The sequence below is a fragment of the Garra rufa genome, chromosome 10 (genome assembly GCF_049309525.1).
Source record: "Garra rufa chromosome 10, GarRuf1.0, whole genome shotgun sequence".
NCBI lineage: Eukaryota > Metazoa > Chordata > Actinopteri > Cypriniformes > Cyprinidae > Garra > Garra rufa.
The window spans coordinates 30,677,002-30,693,925 of record NC_133370.1 but is presented as its reverse complement, the minus strand read 5'-3'; the positions used below and the strand labels follow the sequence as shown (position 1 = coordinate 30,693,925).

Here is a 16,924-nt window from a genome sequence, read left to right as displayed (position 1 = left end):
TGGACATCGTCATCCTGTTCAAAAGTTTTCACCCCCCGGCTTTTAACGCAGTGCGTTTCCTTCTGGAGCATCAGAGAATGTTTGAACCTTTTTAATAGTTGTGTTTGAGTCTCTCTCAGATGTCCTCAGTGTGAAAAGATGGATCTCAAAATCATACAGTCACTGCTGGAAAGGGTTGAAATATGCAAAAGATGCAGGAAAAGTGCAGAGGATTTTTTTTAGAAGAACAGTGCTCAGTTTAACTGGTCAGAACAAACAAGGAACTCATGAACAACCATCACAAAACTAAAAAACAGTCGTAGATCATCCAGGTAACCACACACAGTATTAAGAACCAAGGGTTCCAAAACTTTTGGAGGGGGCTATTTTATAGTCTTGTGGACTATATGTAAAATATCTTACTCAGGACAGTACTAAACCAAAAATAACATGCATCTCTTTTATTTTGTTAAAATTAGTCACATTTTCACAGATTCTGCAAGGGGTTCCCAAACATTTTCACACACCACTGTATGTGTTCCCTATTCTAAAATGTTACTGAAAATGTATCACAGTTTCCACAGCAATATTGATCAGCACAACTGTTTTCAGCATTGATAATAATAGCATTTTGAGCACCAAATCAGCAAATAAGATTGATTTGTGAAGTATCATGTGATCCTAAAGACTGGAGTAATGCCCGCTGAAAATAAAAATATATTAAAATATATTACTTTTTTGTATTTTGGACTGTGTAAATGCAGCCTTGATGAGTAAAAAAACATCTTTCAAACACATTTAAAAAACACTGAGAACATGATCCGTCTCTAAGGTTTCGCGTTTTTAATTTTCTCCAACTTTGTTCAGACTATTAACAACAAGAACGTCTGAACAGAAAACCTATTGCCTTTGGTTGCTGGTGACACGTGTACTATTGCGTCCGAATGGTGGGTGTCCCTGAGGCAATGTTGACTTTTTGAAGCGCATGACCAGACCAGAAGATTGAAATAATCACTGCAGTGTGTTTGGAGGTGTGGTGCACTGTTTAACATCTGAAAGACATTACATCAGAACCAAAACCACTTCCCATAAAGAGGATGTTTTCTCTCTCATTTAAGTTTCTTTACAGCGCATGGTCATTTTATTGTGACAGGAACTGAGAGAAAAGCCGAAACATTCATTACATAGCACAATATAGTTCATTAATGACTACATTGTTGGATTTGGGGTATTAGGAGGTCATTACGCCAACAGCTTTCTCACTTCAGCTTATGAGTTTTGGCAGCTTTGTGAGACACAAACAGTCACCAAACACTCAAACGACCATGACCTCCTACATGAAACCAACTCTTGGACTCAATGTCTCTGGAAACAAGAGAAACCATGCAGTGAGGCCTTTTGTCAATAGTACATATAATTTTCATGACCACATAAGAAAGGTCAAACACCATCTGTGTCAACTACATAAAGTCTGGAGAAAGCGCAGGACCTCTGCTGTCACATGTTTGGGTTTCTGTGAATTTGATTAAAAAGCTTCTTTTTGACCGCATTATGCAGTGAAATCCAGTATCAGAACCACTGGACACTTAAATTTTAATAGCCGTCATAAAACAAATCAAATTAACCGTTCATCCCATTTGGGGAACATTGAGATCCAAGGACATTTCAACAGAGGTCACTGACACTTCTGTCAGCATCGTGGACACATTGCCGCTGTTGTCTAGTGTTTGTGTGTGTGGGAGGTTAGTCTTTACCTCATCATGCTTTAATTGGGCTGCGGTGGTTAATTAAAGTTTTTAGCCAACAGGAGAAATCCAGCTGTCATACAGTATAAAAGAGACAAAGCGCTTGAGGATACAACAAGGTGAGTTCAGAAAGACACTTCTCTTTGGTAAGTCTTTGGTAAGTCCCTCTTCTTCTTCGAAATTACAAACTTCGATTTTCAAAGTCATATCTTGTTTTGTTTTTTTTCCCTTTTAGACATATAGGTGTTTTTATCTGTGTGGGCTTGCTATATTGAGTTATCATGACCGGATCTGCTCTGGTTTCGTTTCTGCTGGCCCTGGCCTGTGTTCTTCTGCCACTGTGTGCTGCTCAAGGTGAGTCGGATCATTTCTGGATCTGTTCTTCTTGGTTTTTGTTAGGTTTTGGTGGGATTCAGTTTGTGATGTTGTGTGCAGGCAGCTGTGCGGGCAGATGTGGCGAGCCGTTCACCCGCGGACAGGTCTGTAACTGTGACTACAACTGTTTTGTCCATGGCGAGTGCTGCAAGGATTTTGAGGATGTCTGCACTGTTGGTAAGACCCTGATCATCTTACAATGATGATTATTTTGTGTTACTAATTTACTTGTTTTTGCAATTTGAATAGTAGTGAAATAATGAAAGCTATGAAATGATGTAGTGACCAAAACATTTTTTTATTTTATCTTTTTGAAAATTGAATAAAACTATGAATTTACACTGATCTTACTATGATTGGGATCAGTAAGATTTTAAAGTTTTTTTTATGCTCATCAAGGCTGCATTTTTTATTTAAAAAAAAAAAAGTCATATTGTGAAGTATTACGATTTCTATTTTAATGTACATTAAAATCGAATTTATTTTTTGCATGAATTTTCAGCATCATTACTCCAGTCTTCAGTGTTACATGATCCTTCAGAAACCATCTAATATGCTGATTTATAAATATATAATAATAATAATAATATATATTAATATAATATAATATGCTGAAAAGTTAAAAAGAACAGCATTTATTTTAAAATAGGAATCTTTTCTAACAATATACACTACTGTTTAAAACCGTAAGTTTTTGAAAGAAAATAATCATGAAAGGATGCGTTAAATTAAAAAAAAAAATGATAGCAAAGATTTATATTGTTAGAAAAGTTTGAATAAATCTATTTTTAATAAATTCTGTTCTTTTTAACCTTTTATTCAGCAACAAATCCTGAAAAAATTTTACCTGTTCAAAAATATTCTAATAATAAATCAGCATATTAAAATGATTTGTGCAGGATCGTGTGACACTTAAGACTGCAGTAATGGCTGATGAAAATTCAGCTTTGCATCAAAGGAATAAATTATATTTTAAAGTATATTAAAATAGAAACTATTACTTTCTATTGTAACAACATTTTGCAATTTTTCAGTATTTTTGATCAAATAAATACAGCCTTGATGAGCATAAGAGACTTCTTTAAAAACAAGTCTTACTGATCCCAAACTTTTGAATGGCAGTGTATGCAGTAACCAAAATATATATTTGATTTCAGATATATTTTTTGTAATTTGAATTAAATGTTAAATAATCAAAACATATATATATATATATATATATTTTAGAAATATTTTTTACATTTTAATAATACTACAATAACCAAAACTATGAATTTACATTGCCGTTCAAAAGTTTGGGATCAGCACGATTTTTAAAGGTTTTTTTTTTTGCTCATCAAGGCTGTTTATTTGATCAAAAATATAGAATAGTAAAAAAAATTTATATTGTGAAATATTATTACAATGTAAAATAACATTTTTTCTATTTTAACATACATTAAAATCTATTTTATTTCTGTTATCAAAGTTAAATCTTCAGCATCATTATTCCAGTCTTCAGTGTCACATGATCCTTCACAAATCATTCTGATATGCTGATGTATTATCAATGTTGGAAACAGTTGTGCTGCTTATTTTATTTATTTATTTATTTTTTATTTTTTTTGGAACCTGATACTTTTTAATCAGGATTACTTGATGAATAAAAAGTTAAAAAGAACAGCATTTATTTAAAAAAAGGAATATTTTCTAACAATATACACTACTGTTCAAATGTTTTTAGAAAGAAATTAACAGTTTTATTCAGCAAGGATGTGTCAAATAATAAAAAAGTGATAGCAAAGCGTTATATTGTTAGAAAAGTTTGAATAAATAAATCTATTTTGAATAAATTCTATTTTTCTTAACTTTTTATTCATCAACAAATCCTGAAAAAAATAATCACAGATTCCAAAAAATATTTGGCAGCACAACTGTTTCCAACATTGATCATTCTAATAATAAATCAGCATTTCAGAATGATTTCTGAAAGATCATGTCAGACTTAAGACTGGAGTAATGGCTGACGAAAATTCATCATTCCATCACAGGAATAAATTTTGAAGTATTTTAAAATAGAAACCATTATTTTATATTGTATTAACATTTTACAAAATTAGTTTTTTCTGTATTTTTGATTAAATAAATGCAGCCTTAATGAGCAGAAAATACTTCTTTAAAAAACATTACAAGTCTTACTTGAATAAATGTAAAATAATCAAAACTATAAAATTTATGTAGTGACCAAAAAAGTAAATTTTATTTTAGAAAGCTAGACACGTTTCCTTCATAACCTGGTCCAATTCATCCAATTATTTTCATTTAAATACGTTTTTAAATTACTAAAACTTTAAAAGTTTTTTTTTTTTTTTTTTTTTTTTTTTTTTTTAAGTGACTGTAAAGGTACTGCAAATAGTGACTGACAGTTTCAATATATTTATATTTAACATTTTAAAAAAATATTTTAATGCATAATTTCTAGAATTTCTTCATTTTTAAATCATCTCCTAATAATATTTTATTTTACACTTGAGAGAAATATAGACAAAATCTCTTAATCTCATAATAATAAGATAATAGTTAAAGGATTTTTTGTGTGATCAAAACTATTTTAAATTGTGGGGGGAACATCATGCAAAACAACACAATGATCCCTGCTGAAAAAAAAACAGCTGGTTAGGTATGTTTTGGTAATGGGATGCTGGTTTTAGCTGGTTTATGCTGGTCCTTTGCTGGTTTATGCTGGTCCTTTGCTGGTTTATGCTGGTTTATCCCTGGTGAAAAAAACAGCTAAAACCAGCCTTTTAGCTGGTTATAGCTGGTCGGCAGGCTGGTTTTAGAGGGGTTTTGGCCTTTTTTGGTCTTAGCTGGTCAGGCTGGAAAACCACCAGCTAAAGCTACTTCCAGCTTAAACCAGCCAATACCAGCCAACCAGCCTAGGCTGGTTTTAGCTGTTTTTTTCAGCAGGGATGCTGGCCATTTGCTGGTTAATGCTGGTCCTTTGCTGGTTTATCCCTGGTGAAAAAAAACAGCTAAAACCAGCCTAGGCTGGTTGGCTGGTTTTAGCTGGTCAACCAGCCTGGTTTTAGCTGGTTATAGCTGGTCGGCAGGCTGGTTTTAGAGGGGTTTTGGCCTTTTTTCCAGCCTGGCCAGGCTGGTCAGGCTGGTCTTAGCTGGTCAGGCTGGAAAACCACCAGCTAAAACCAGCTACTTCCATCTTAAACCAGCCAATACCAGCCAACCAGCCTAGGCTGGTTTTAGCTGTTTTTTTCAGCAGGGATGCTGGCCATTTTCTGGTTAATGCTGGTCCTTTGCTGGTTTATGCTGGCCATTTGCTGGTTTATGCTGGTCCTTTGCTGGTTTATGCTGGTCCTTTGCTGGTTTATGCTGGTCCTTTGCTGGTTTATGCTGGTCCTTTGCTGGTTTATGCTGGTCCTTTGCTGGTTTATCCCTGGTGAAAAAAACAGCTAAAACCAGCCTAGGCTGGTTGGCTGGTTTTAGCTGGTCAACCAGCCTGGTTTTAGCTGGTCGGCAGGCTGGTTTTAGAGGGGTTTTGGCCTTTTTTCCAGCCTGGCCAGGGTGGTCAGGCTGGTCTTAGCTGGTCAGGCTAGAAAACCACCAGCTAAAACCAGCCTGACCAGCCTAGCCAGGCTGGGAGACCAGCTACTTCCAGCTTAAACCAGCCAATACCAGCCAACCAGCCTAGGCTGGTTTTAGCTGTTTTTTTCAGCAGGGATGCTGGCATTTGCTGGTTAATGCTGGTCCTTTGCTGGTTTATGCTGGCCATTTGCTGGTTAATGCTGGTCCTTTGCTGGTTTATGCTGGTCCTTATGCATGACCAGCATAAACCAGCTAAGGACCAGCATAAACCAGCTAAAACCAGCATCCCAGCACCAAAACATACCTAACCAGCATATGCTGTTTTTTTTCAGCAGGGATGAATGAGAGATTTACAAATAAATGTTCCTTAAAAGCCTGATGTAACATTACTGACTGAAAAAAATCGCAGAGGTTTGATCTTGCTACTTATGCTTAGTTCCAGACAGGTTTTTGAGCCCATAAATCACGACTTTTAAACCACGATTCATGACTTTGTAGCTTTCCAATTAAGTCATGCCAAACTACCTGAGCGCATTTATCATTTTTATATTATTATTAATTTGATTGCAACGTTATATTGTCCTAAAGTCTATTTTTCCACCGTGTACCACTTGCATAAACACCGCATCCGTAGGGGCTGACATTGTTGTTTCGCGGGCTATGTGACATTAGAGCTCGGAACTGGGAGTACATCGATCTAGTACGAGTTCACGGGTGGGAAGTCACGGGTTTGACTGCCTTTCCGGTGCACTTCCAGGGGTAGAAGGTTGGAAAAAACACGGGTAACGGGCTTCCTGAAACGCGGCATTAATTTCATAAGGTTAAAACTGTCGTGTGTCATTGGCAGGTGACTCCTGCAGGGGTCGCTGTGGTGAGGCATTCCGACGCGGGAGACAGTGCGAGTGCGATTCAAACTGTGCTCTTCACAACTCCTGCTGCCCAGACTACAGAGAGCAGTGCGGTATGACACAAGACTCTTATCTGACCTACAGACTCAGGGACCCACAGTATAAAAACACTACCTACTATATAGGCTGCTACTTATAGATCATTAGCAAATGTTCAATGAAATTTGATTTTTTTTGTGTGTTTTCATCAGATGCTTTCTCCCAGATGCAAGCTGCAAGAAGCTCAAAACTAAACAAACCAACAGGTATTATTTGAATGTCTATTTAATCCTCTTTTATTGTATGACTGTGACCCTTTTAGTAGCGTGAGGAAGCCCTTTAGTACTGATTGGCTGTAGATGTTGTTCAGGTAAAGGTCATTCCTGCATGTTAAAGACCAAATTGTCTTCAGTCCCTCCCAAAACCAAAACACCAAAGCCTTCAGACAGCAGGAATGAGGAGGCAGGTACATCTACGTTCAATCTGTGGAGGTTAATCATAAAGAAAACTATCTCACTGACGACTAAACGGGGTTCAAACCAACCCAATGTTATAAGAACTAAAGAACAATTAGGATTAGATCCATTCAATGGCACAAAGTTAGGAGCAGAAGATTTGAAAAATAGTGGTTTCTATAACAAAAAAAATTAGAACATACAAGGGTTCCAGTCAGACACTGGAACACACTTACCTTTATTTATTCAATTTAGATTGGATGATGGCAAAGTGCATTTTTATTTGCTTTTTGTTTAGATTATACTGAGCAGTGTATGGCGGCATGTCTCGCAGCACAGCAAAATCCAGATCTCACGAGAGATGGTAAGTTCAAACTTACATTTATTATTATAAAGTATAATATTATTTCACAATTTAAAATGGCTGTTTTCTGTTACAATTTTCAAACGTAATTTATTCCAGTGATGAGCAGCCATTACTCCTATTAAACTTTTATATTATGATCTCTGTTAAAAACAGTTGTGCTCTTTAATATTTTTGTAGAAACAAACTTTTATCCAAGATCCTATTTATCTGAAATAGAAATGTTTAACATTAATGTCTTTAATGCCACAATATACACTACCATTTAAAAGTTTGGGGTCGGTACATTTTTATTCGTTCTTTTTTTTAAAGAAATTAATACTCTTATTCACTAAGTAATAGCAAAGACTTATATTGTTAGAAAAGATTTGTATTTTGAATAAATGCTGTTCTTTTTATCATTTTATTAAATCAAAGAATTCTGAAAAAAGAATCACAGGTTCCAAAGAATATTTAAGCACAACTGTTTCCAACATTGATAATAAATCAGCATATTAGAATGATTTTTGAAGAGTTATGTGACACTTAAGTCTGGCTTAATGGCTGAGGAAAATTCAGCTTTGCATCAGAAAAGTAAATTATGTTTTAAAATATATTAAAATAGAAAAGCATTATTTTAAACTGTAATAATATTCCACGATATTAGTTTTTTTTTTCTGTATTCTTGATCAAGAAAAAATAATAGAATTCTTTAAAAGACATTCAAAATCTTACCGATCCCAAACTTTTGAACGACAGTGTACATATGTTATTTTTTCCAGGGAGACTGAATAACTTTATGGCTCCATCTGATGCTGCATCACTTCCTGCTGGTGGCCCTCTGCCCCAGGACATCTTCGCTCCTCTGACACTCTCTGACATAGCCGGTAACAGCTTAATGTGTTTGCTTAAAAATAATTAATAATTAATTTGACTTTTAATAGGAAAGAGACAACAAACTCAAATCTACAGAAAGTTAGATACATGTGAGGTGATAATCAAAATATATCAAAATGCCCACAGGTATGGGTTTCAACCCTTCCGGTCTCCCTCTGCCAGAATCCGGCCCTGCTCCTGGAGCTGGACCACTACAGGCAGCAGGACCTTCTTCTGGGAACCCCCTAACCATACCTGTGCAGGTCTCCCTCTCCGTCAGTGGACAAGGAGGCGGGCCATCCAGCGGACCTGCCTCTGCTGCAGACAGACCCAGCACTCTTGCAGACATTGCCCAGGCCCTGGCAGCCAGCAGCTCTGCAGCACCAGGTACAGAATTTCAGTAAAACTCGAATTTGTTCACATCCCTGAAGTTACCAACTACAGTCGAGGTCAAAAGTTCACATCTCCTTCACATCTGCTAAATGTTCATTATTTTACCAAAATATGAGGGATCATACAAAATGCACGTTATTGTTTATTTAGTACTGACCTGAATAAGATATTTCACATTAAAGAGAGCTTTACAAATAGTCCACAAGAGAAAATAATAGTTGATTTTATAAAAATGACCCGGTTCAAAAGTTTACATCCCCTTGATTCTTAATACTGTTTTCTTACCTGAATGATCCACAGCTCTGGTTTTTTTTTTTTTTTTTTTGTGAGAGTTGTTCATGAGTCCCTTGTTTGTCCTGAACAGTTAAACTGCCTGCTATTCTTCAGAAAAATCCTTTAGGTCCCAAAAATTCTTTGGTATTTCAGCATTTTTGTGTATTTGAACCCTTTCCAACAATGACTGTATAATTTTGAGATCCATCCTTTCACTCTGAGGACAACTGAGGGAATCACAGAAGGCTCAAATGCTCACAGCTGCCCCAGAAGGAAAAACCATGCATTAAGAGCCAGGGGTTGAAAACTTTTTGAATTTGAAGATCAGGGTAAATTTAACTTAACTTTCAATTAAACTTAACTTTAACATTTTGGCACTGCCTCTGAAGGGCAGTACTAAATAAAAAAAAAATTACATTTAGGCAAAATAATAGAAATGTACACATCACCTTTCTGTTCAAAAGTTTTCACCCCCCAGCTCTTAATGCATGGTTTTTCCGTCTGAAGCATCAGTGAGCATTTGAACCTTCTGTAATAGCTGCATAAGTATCTCTCGGTTGTCCTAAGTGTGAAAAGATGGATCTCAAATTCATACAGTGATTGTTGGAAACAGGGCTCTGAACCGGTTTAAGGAACGAAAACGAAAAACGAAAACAAATGACATTAAACAGGAACAGGAACAAAAACGAAAACAAAATCAATTTTAATCGTTCTGAACAGAAACAAAAACAGAAATTCCAAATTAACCGGTTAATAACGGTATTTTTATCGTTCTCTTTATTATATTAATTTGGCAGACCAAAAACATGAATTCAAATTGTGTGCGCAAATGAGACGGTGACGCATACACCGTGAAATGCCCGCGAAGCAGACGTCATAAGCAGAGCCCTTTCTGATGCGACGAGCTTAAGGTTACCAAGCACCTGCTGTTTCATGTGCAAAGGTATGTTTAGGTTTAAGTTATTGTAGCCTAATTAAAACTTGTAGTTAAAATTGTCTTTTGTTTTTAGTTCTCTTTTGTTTGAGTGAAAATAGCCTATAATAGGCTATGCATATTAGGTAAGGAATAATTAAGTCAACAGGTTTTTATCGCAGATTAAGCCGTGTGGTCAGAATGTGAAGCGGATGGTCTTGAAGGGGCTTATTTCGCTATAGTATTATCAAACAAGAAAATTGTTTAAAAAAAATGATTAGCTCATTTGTAACGCGTTTCCAGGCACGGCCGTAGCCAGCTATGAGGTCACCGAGGTCTGGCCATTGGTCATTTTTGTATATTCAAAAATAAAATGCCAAGCTCTCTGAATGATTATTAAGCCGTTTAAACCACCTCATATCGCATGAGTGTTTGCAATTCATGTTGATGCGAGAAGCTAGCGCAGTGAACGGGGCTTGAGAGCGCGTTGAGTGAGAGCGCGTGTGCAGCCTCCGTTTGTTGCCAGATCCACCTATTATACGTGTATTTTTCCAATTTAGTGTGACACTTTGGGACGTTTATAAAGTGGAAAGTGGAAAGTTGAACGTTAGTGTTACTGATATATTAATCTTGTTTAAAAAACACAAGCTTTGAACTTATTTCGGATATCTTTTTCTCTTTTTGTAATTGCTTGTTTTTCGTAGCAATATCTGGCAACATTGTACTTTCATAAAAAAAATCTTCTGAAATTAGGCTATGTCAAAGACTATAGAATACCATCTTACCATTTTACCATTCTTAAAAGGACTTTGGCTATATGTAGTGCATTTGAGGGTGTTAATATAGCACAATTTTTTTAACACCTTACTTCGGACCGCGCTAATTTTCAAACCCTGGTTGTGAACTCGTTTACTTTCGGTTTTAAAGACAAGAAGTTCAAATGACACGAACACGGAATTTGGTTTAATCATTTGTAAACATAATGCCAAACACTATCTATCTATCTATCTATCTATCTATCTATCTATCTATCTATCTATCTATCTATCTATCTATCTATCTATCGTGCTGCGCAATAAAATAACGTTATTAACCGGTATTTTTTCTAGAAAACCGTTCTCGGAACGTATTGTTTAATGAGGAACGCAAGAACAGAAACGTTATAATATCGATTCTGCTCGGAGTGAACCGAATGGATTTTTTTTCCGTTTTTAAGCCCTGGTTGGAAAGGGTTCAAATACACAAAAATGCTGAAAAATCAAAGAATCTGTGGGACCTAAAGGACTTTTCTGAAGAACAGCGGACAGTTTAACTGTTCAGGACAAACAAGGGACTCATGAACAACTCTGACTAAACAAAAACAACAACAAAAAAACACAGCTGTGGATCATTCAGGTAACAACACAGTATTAAGAATCAAAGGGGTGTAAACTTTTGAACCAGGTCATTTTTATAAATTCAACTATTATTTTCTCTTGTGGACTATATGTAAATGTATTTTATGTGAAATATCTTATTCAGGTCAACAATAAACAATAACATGCATTTTGTACGATCCCTCTTATTTTGGTAAAATAATAAACATTTGGCAGATTCTGAAAGGGGAACGTAAACTTTTGACCTCAACTCGGTCTATGGAAAAAAAAATTGAAATTAGTGGAAGTGTAATTTGAAGTATAAAATAAATCTGAATATATTTTAACTACTAATTTCTTTCTTTTTGTTTTAAGATGCAAACCCTGATATCTGCAGTGGCGTTTCCATTGATGGAATGGCAACTCTCCCCAACAACTCCATCATCGTTTTCAGAGGTACATCTTCTGTATATATACACACACTGCTGGTATCTAAAAAGACAAACAGGGTTTGTACAAGGTGCTTATTCAAGGTGCAATTTCCCGCTTATGTCAGGTAATGTTATAAAACTAGCAAGCTAAGCCAGTAGTAGTACTGACAGTGTCGTGTAAACATGGCGGAAGACACAAAAAGAGGAACAGATAAATTGCCTTTTTTCTAAAAACACTAATTAAGAAAAGTACTATCCACCTCAGGTCACTTCTTTTGGCTGCTGAACCCCAAGACCAGAAGAGCCGGTCCTGCTCGTAGAATCACTGAAGAGCTGGGCATCCCGTCTCCCATCGACACAGCCTTCACTCGCTGCAACTGTCAGGGCAAGATCTACATCATCAAGGTACTGGAGAAAACCATCACTAAATGTGTTTGCAACACTTGAAAATCCACTAAATAATTTCTCGCTCACTAAGGGTGACAACTACTGGGTTTTGGATAATGGCGTTGTGGAGCCTGGATATCCCAGATCTGTGTCCCAGGATTTCGGTGGGCTCTCCGGTGAGATCACTGCTGCTCTGCCAGTCCTAGCCACCAGAAAGAGACCAGAGTCTGTGTACTTCTTTAAGAAAGGTGCTGACGGGAGTCCTCCGTGTCTTTGTTTGATTAGACTAATTAGAAATGACCAAGATAAGGGAATTAATCATAATTTGTGTTTTCTAATCAGGAGGCACAGTTCAGAAAGTAACTTTCCCCGCTGGAAGTGCACCAACTTGCAACGGAAAGAGATCCAAAAATACAGACAAAGGTTCAAAAAATGGCAAACAAGCAGGTAATCTGAATTTTGATGCTAAATTGAGGTACTTAAAGAAATGCAATGCATTGAACAGAGTATATATAATGTAATTATGATTTAAAATGATGATCACATTTGTTCATATTTAAATGCATTTTTTTTCCAGTTTGTTTTAAAATTTTCGGTTTTAATCTAAGGACTAGTTCACTTCCAGAATAAAAGTTTCCTGATAAATTTACTCACTCCCATGTCATCAAAGATGTTCATGTCTTTTTTTCTTTAGTCGAAAAGAAATGTTTTTTTGAGAAAAAACATTTTAGGATTTTTCTCCATATAGTGGACTTCAATGGGAACCAATGGGTTGAAGGTCCAAACTGCAGTTTCAATGCAGTTCAAATGGCTCTACACGATCCCTTATCTAGCCAATCTATTGGTCATTTTCGATAAAAAATAAAAATGTATATACTTTTTAACCAGTATCTCAACTTCATGTGTGAGCGTGCAAAGAAAGTCAACGCCCTTTACACACACAAAAAAGGGTAAAACAATGATATTGGATGTTTTTAAAGTTGGAGGAAAAAATGAGATGAGAAAATTCACCCTACCCAGTTTTTTTTTTTTTTTAAGTAAACAGGAAAAGAAATAAACACGTGTGACCTTTCCAACATTTGTGTTTTTTTTTTTTTTTTTTAGAAAATGACTAACTGTTTTGCTAGTTAAGACCCTTATTCCTTGACTGGGATCGTGTAGAGCCCTTTGAAGCTGCATTGAAACTGCAATTTGGACCGTCAACCCATTGACCACCATTGAAGTCCACTATATGGAGAAAAATCCTAGAATGTTTTTCTCAAAAACCTTAATTTCTTTTCAACGGAAGAGAGAAAGACATGAACATCTTGGATGACATGGGGGTGAGTAACTTATCAAGAATTTTTTATTCTGGAAGTGAATTAATCCTTTAAAATTGTATATTTTTTAAATTTTAAACTTAATATTTTTCACTTTTAATTATTTAGTTTTAACTTTTATTTCCGTTTTAATTTCAGTACTTATAAATATTAGATGAAAACGTTACTTTGGCAGTTAAATTCAAAAAAATTTACATTTTATTTAAGCTTAATTGCAATAAAAAAAGTTAGTTAACGATAATGTTGCGACAGAAAAAATACGATTATTAAAAAGTTATATTATGATGTTATACAATACTAATTCCAATTTGACAGAGATCCAGTTGTCAGGGGAGATCAACATCAGCCTCAAAATAAAGGGCTTCCCCACCTCTGTGACATCAGCCTTGTCCATGCCCAACCCCAGGAAGTCAGATGGTTATGATTACTTTGTTTTCTCTTGGCGTAAGTGACATTTTGTCTTGCAACACAAGCATTTCCTGTTATTAAAAGTTAGGACTGTTTGTGAGAAGATTCAAATGTAATGTTAAGTCTGAGTCATATTTAATTACACCATCTCTGTGATTTACAGCTAAAGTCCTAAACGTCAAGGTTAGCGGTGACCTGCCTGCTCTGACGGCCCCTGCCAGCCATTCCTCCCAGCAGAATGACTTCAGCAAGTGGCTCAACTGCGCCTGAAAGACCAGCATGAGACAAACAACACCAACAGCTGCATGGCGAGAAAGATTCTCCATTTATTAGCAAAACCATTGAACGTAACGTCAGTATGATTACTCACAGAATATAAAATAAATTGAACCAATGTTTTAAAGCACATTGAAAGAACAAAGTAAAAGAGCAGGAGGCTGATTCGGAGTACTCTGAAGAGTCATTCACAGGCGTGTGATTAGCGTTTCTGCTGGGCAGACGCTGTAATGGTGGGGGGATTTAGAAGGGAGTGCCTCTGTTGAGTCCTCGACCCCGACTTCCACGAGGAAAAACACCACCTACAGGAAAAGATTGAGATACAGACCAAGACAAACCAAATCAAATTTCACTGAAAAACCTCAAATTTCTACACAACAGACACCAAATTTCAAAATCAAGCACAAACTGACAAGTGAAAAGCTTCTGTATGCATTTTTATGTAATCTTTGCTTCATTAAAAACAGAAAAGTTTTAAAGTCCAGTCTGTGTTGTTACTTTTTGTGAGGAAAATGTGTGACTAATGATATATGCAAGTAAGAGGATGGATCAACAAACAGATGAGTTAAAATAAGGAGTCCTAACCTCTCCTGATGATCTGGTTCCTCCGGGGCAGCTGGTGCTGAGGAAGGAGCCGGCTTGCAGGCTTGGCCTGACCAGTACTGGTGCTGGTATCTAAAAAGAGAAACGGGGTTTGTACAAGGTGCTTATTCAAGTTGCAATTTCCCGCTTATTTCAGGTAATGTTATAAAAACTAGCAAGCTAAACCAGTAGTAGTACTGACAGTGTCGTGTAAACATGGCTGAAGACAAAAAGAGGAACAGATTAACCGAATCACATAAGCGAGTCGTTAACGCTGGAACCGCTCCGATTGATTAAAACTTGTGACGTCGGACATTCATTTCAAGTGATTGATTAGCAAAAAACAGATCAAATTAAAAAAGCCATTTTAGAATTACAACATCGCTTTTAATGATTTTAAAAAGCATATATAGTATGAAACAGCTTTTCAAAACTTTGAATTAGTTGAACCATTGTGTCGCAAAATGATTTACTGTTTTAAAGGTCACTAGTTTCATTGATCTCAGTCGATAATGACGGAACTTGCGACCATGGTTGCTTTTGGGAAACGCACCCCAGATTGGGACTTCGGAGCGCGGATCACGAATAATTTAATTTAGATCAAAACTTTAGAGTCTGTGAATATTTTGCAACAGATCGAAACTTTAAAGTGCAGATGACGAATCATTTGATTTAGATCGGGATTTCGGAGCAGGTTTGCGGACCATTTGATTTAGATCAGGATTTCTGAGTGGGTTCGCAGGTCATTTGATTTAAATCGGGATTTCGGAGCGGGTTGCTTCAGATTGAAATTTCGGAGCACGGATCACAAATCATTTGATCTAGATCGGCATTTTGGACCAGGTTCATGAGATAGGGATTTCAGAGTGGGTTCGTGGGTCATTTTATTTAGATTGCGATTTTGGAGCGGGTTCTCAAATCATTTGATGTAGATCGGCATTTCTGAGTGGGTTCGCAGGTCATTTGATTTAAATCGGGATTTCGGAACGGGTTGCTTCAGATTTAGATCGGGATTTTGGACTGGGTTCATGAGTCATTTGATTTAGATTAGGATTTCGGAGCGGGTCGCAAGTCATTTGATTCAGATTGAGATTTCAGAGCAGGTTGTTTCAGACCGAAACTTCGTAGCACAGATCACAAATCATTTGATTTAGATCGGGATTTTGGACCATGTTCATGAGTCATTTGATTTAGATCGGGATTTTGGACCAGGTTCATGAGTAATTTGATTTAGATCGGGATTTTGGACCATGTTCATGAGTCATTTGATTTAGATCGGGATTTTGGACCAGGTTCATGAGTCATTTGATTTAGATCGGGATTTTGGACCATGTTCATGAGTCATTTGATTTAGATCGGGATTTTGGACCATGTTCATGAGTCATTTGATTTAGATCGGGATTTTGGACCAGGTTCATGAGTCATTTGATTTAGATAGGGATTTCAGAGTGGGTTCACGGGTCATTTGATTTAGATCGCGATTTCGGAGCGTGTTCACAAATCATCCGATTTAGATCGGGATTTCGGACAGGCTTTGTGAGTCATTTAATTTAGGTCGGGATTTCTAAGTGGGTTCGCGGGTTATTTGATTTAAATCAGGATTTCGGAGCAGGTTGCTTCAGATTGAAACTTCGGAGAACAGATCACAAATCATTTGATTTAGATCGGGATTTTGGACCGGGTTTGCGAGTCATTTGATTTAGGTCGGCATTTCTGAGTGGGTTCGCAGGTAATTTGATTTAGATCGGAATTTCGAAGCGGGTTCATGAGTCATTTGATTCAGACTGGGAGTTCTGAGTGGGTTTGCGGGTCATTTGATTTAGATCGGGATTTCAGAGCGGGTTTGCAGATCATTTGATTTAGATCGGATTACGAAGTGGGTTTGCAGATCATTTGATTTAGATCGGATTACGAAGTGGGTTTGCGGGTCATTTGATTTAGATCGGGATTTCAAAGCGGATTTGCAGATCATTTGATTTAGATCGGGATTTCAGAGCGGGCTTGCGGATCATTTGATTTAGATTGAGACTACGGACAGGGTTCGAGAGTCATTTGATTTAGATTGGGATTTCGGAGCTGGTTTGATGATCATTTGAATTAGATCGGATTACGAAGTGGGTTTGCGGGTCATTTGATTTAGATCGGGATTTCGGAGCTGGTTTGATGATCATTTGAATTAGATTGGATTACGAAGTGGGTTTGCGGGTCATTTGATTTAGATTGGGATTTCGGAGCTGGTTTGATGATCATTTGAATTAGATCGGATTATGAAGTGGGTTTGCGGGTCATTTGATTTAGATTGGGATTTCAGAGTGGGTTTGCAGATCATTTGATTTAGATCAGGATTT

The 16,924-nt window shown here is 36.6% G+C and overlaps 2 protein-coding genes across 2 annotated transcripts in view; one reads left to right on the top strand and one right to left on the bottom strand.

Annotated features, from left to right (window-relative positions):
* The first annotated feature begins 1,838 nt into the window (after nucleotides 1–1,838).
* On the top strand, nucleotides 1,839–14,478 carry prg4a (proteoglycan 4a). The gene is made up of 14 exons (XM_073848086.1): nucleotides 1,839–1,870; nucleotides 1,960–2,078; nucleotides 2,160–2,276; nucleotides 6,526–6,639; nucleotides 6,778–6,831; nucleotides 7,319–7,384; nucleotides 8,146–8,250; nucleotides 8,387–8,626; nucleotides 11,549–11,629; nucleotides 11,870–12,009; nucleotides 12,083–12,239; nucleotides 12,334–12,438; nucleotides 13,626–13,754; nucleotides 13,882–14,478. Exons 2-14 carry the CDS (start codon nucleotides 2,006–2,008, stop codon nucleotides 13,986–13,988), a joined length of 1,488 nt encoding a protein of 495 aa, XP_073704187.1. The 5' UTR covers nucleotides 1,839–1,870; nucleotides 1,960–2,005; the 3' UTR covers nucleotides 13,989–14,478.
* Nucleotides 14,021–16,924, bottom strand: part of tpra (translocated promoter region a, nuclear basket protein) — a 41,165-nt gene continuing 38,261 nt past the window's right edge. Inside the window, exons 49-50 of the mRNA XM_073848085.1 lie at nucleotides 14,580–14,669; nucleotides 14,021–14,296 (exon numbers count right to left, since the gene is read on the bottom strand). Of these exons, the coding sequence (XP_073704186.1) occupies nucleotides 14,238–14,296; nucleotides 14,580–14,669 (149 nt within the window). The 3' untranslated portion in view covers nucleotides 14,021–14,237. The remainder of the gene's footprint in view (nucleotides 14,297–14,579; nucleotides 14,670–16,924) is intronic.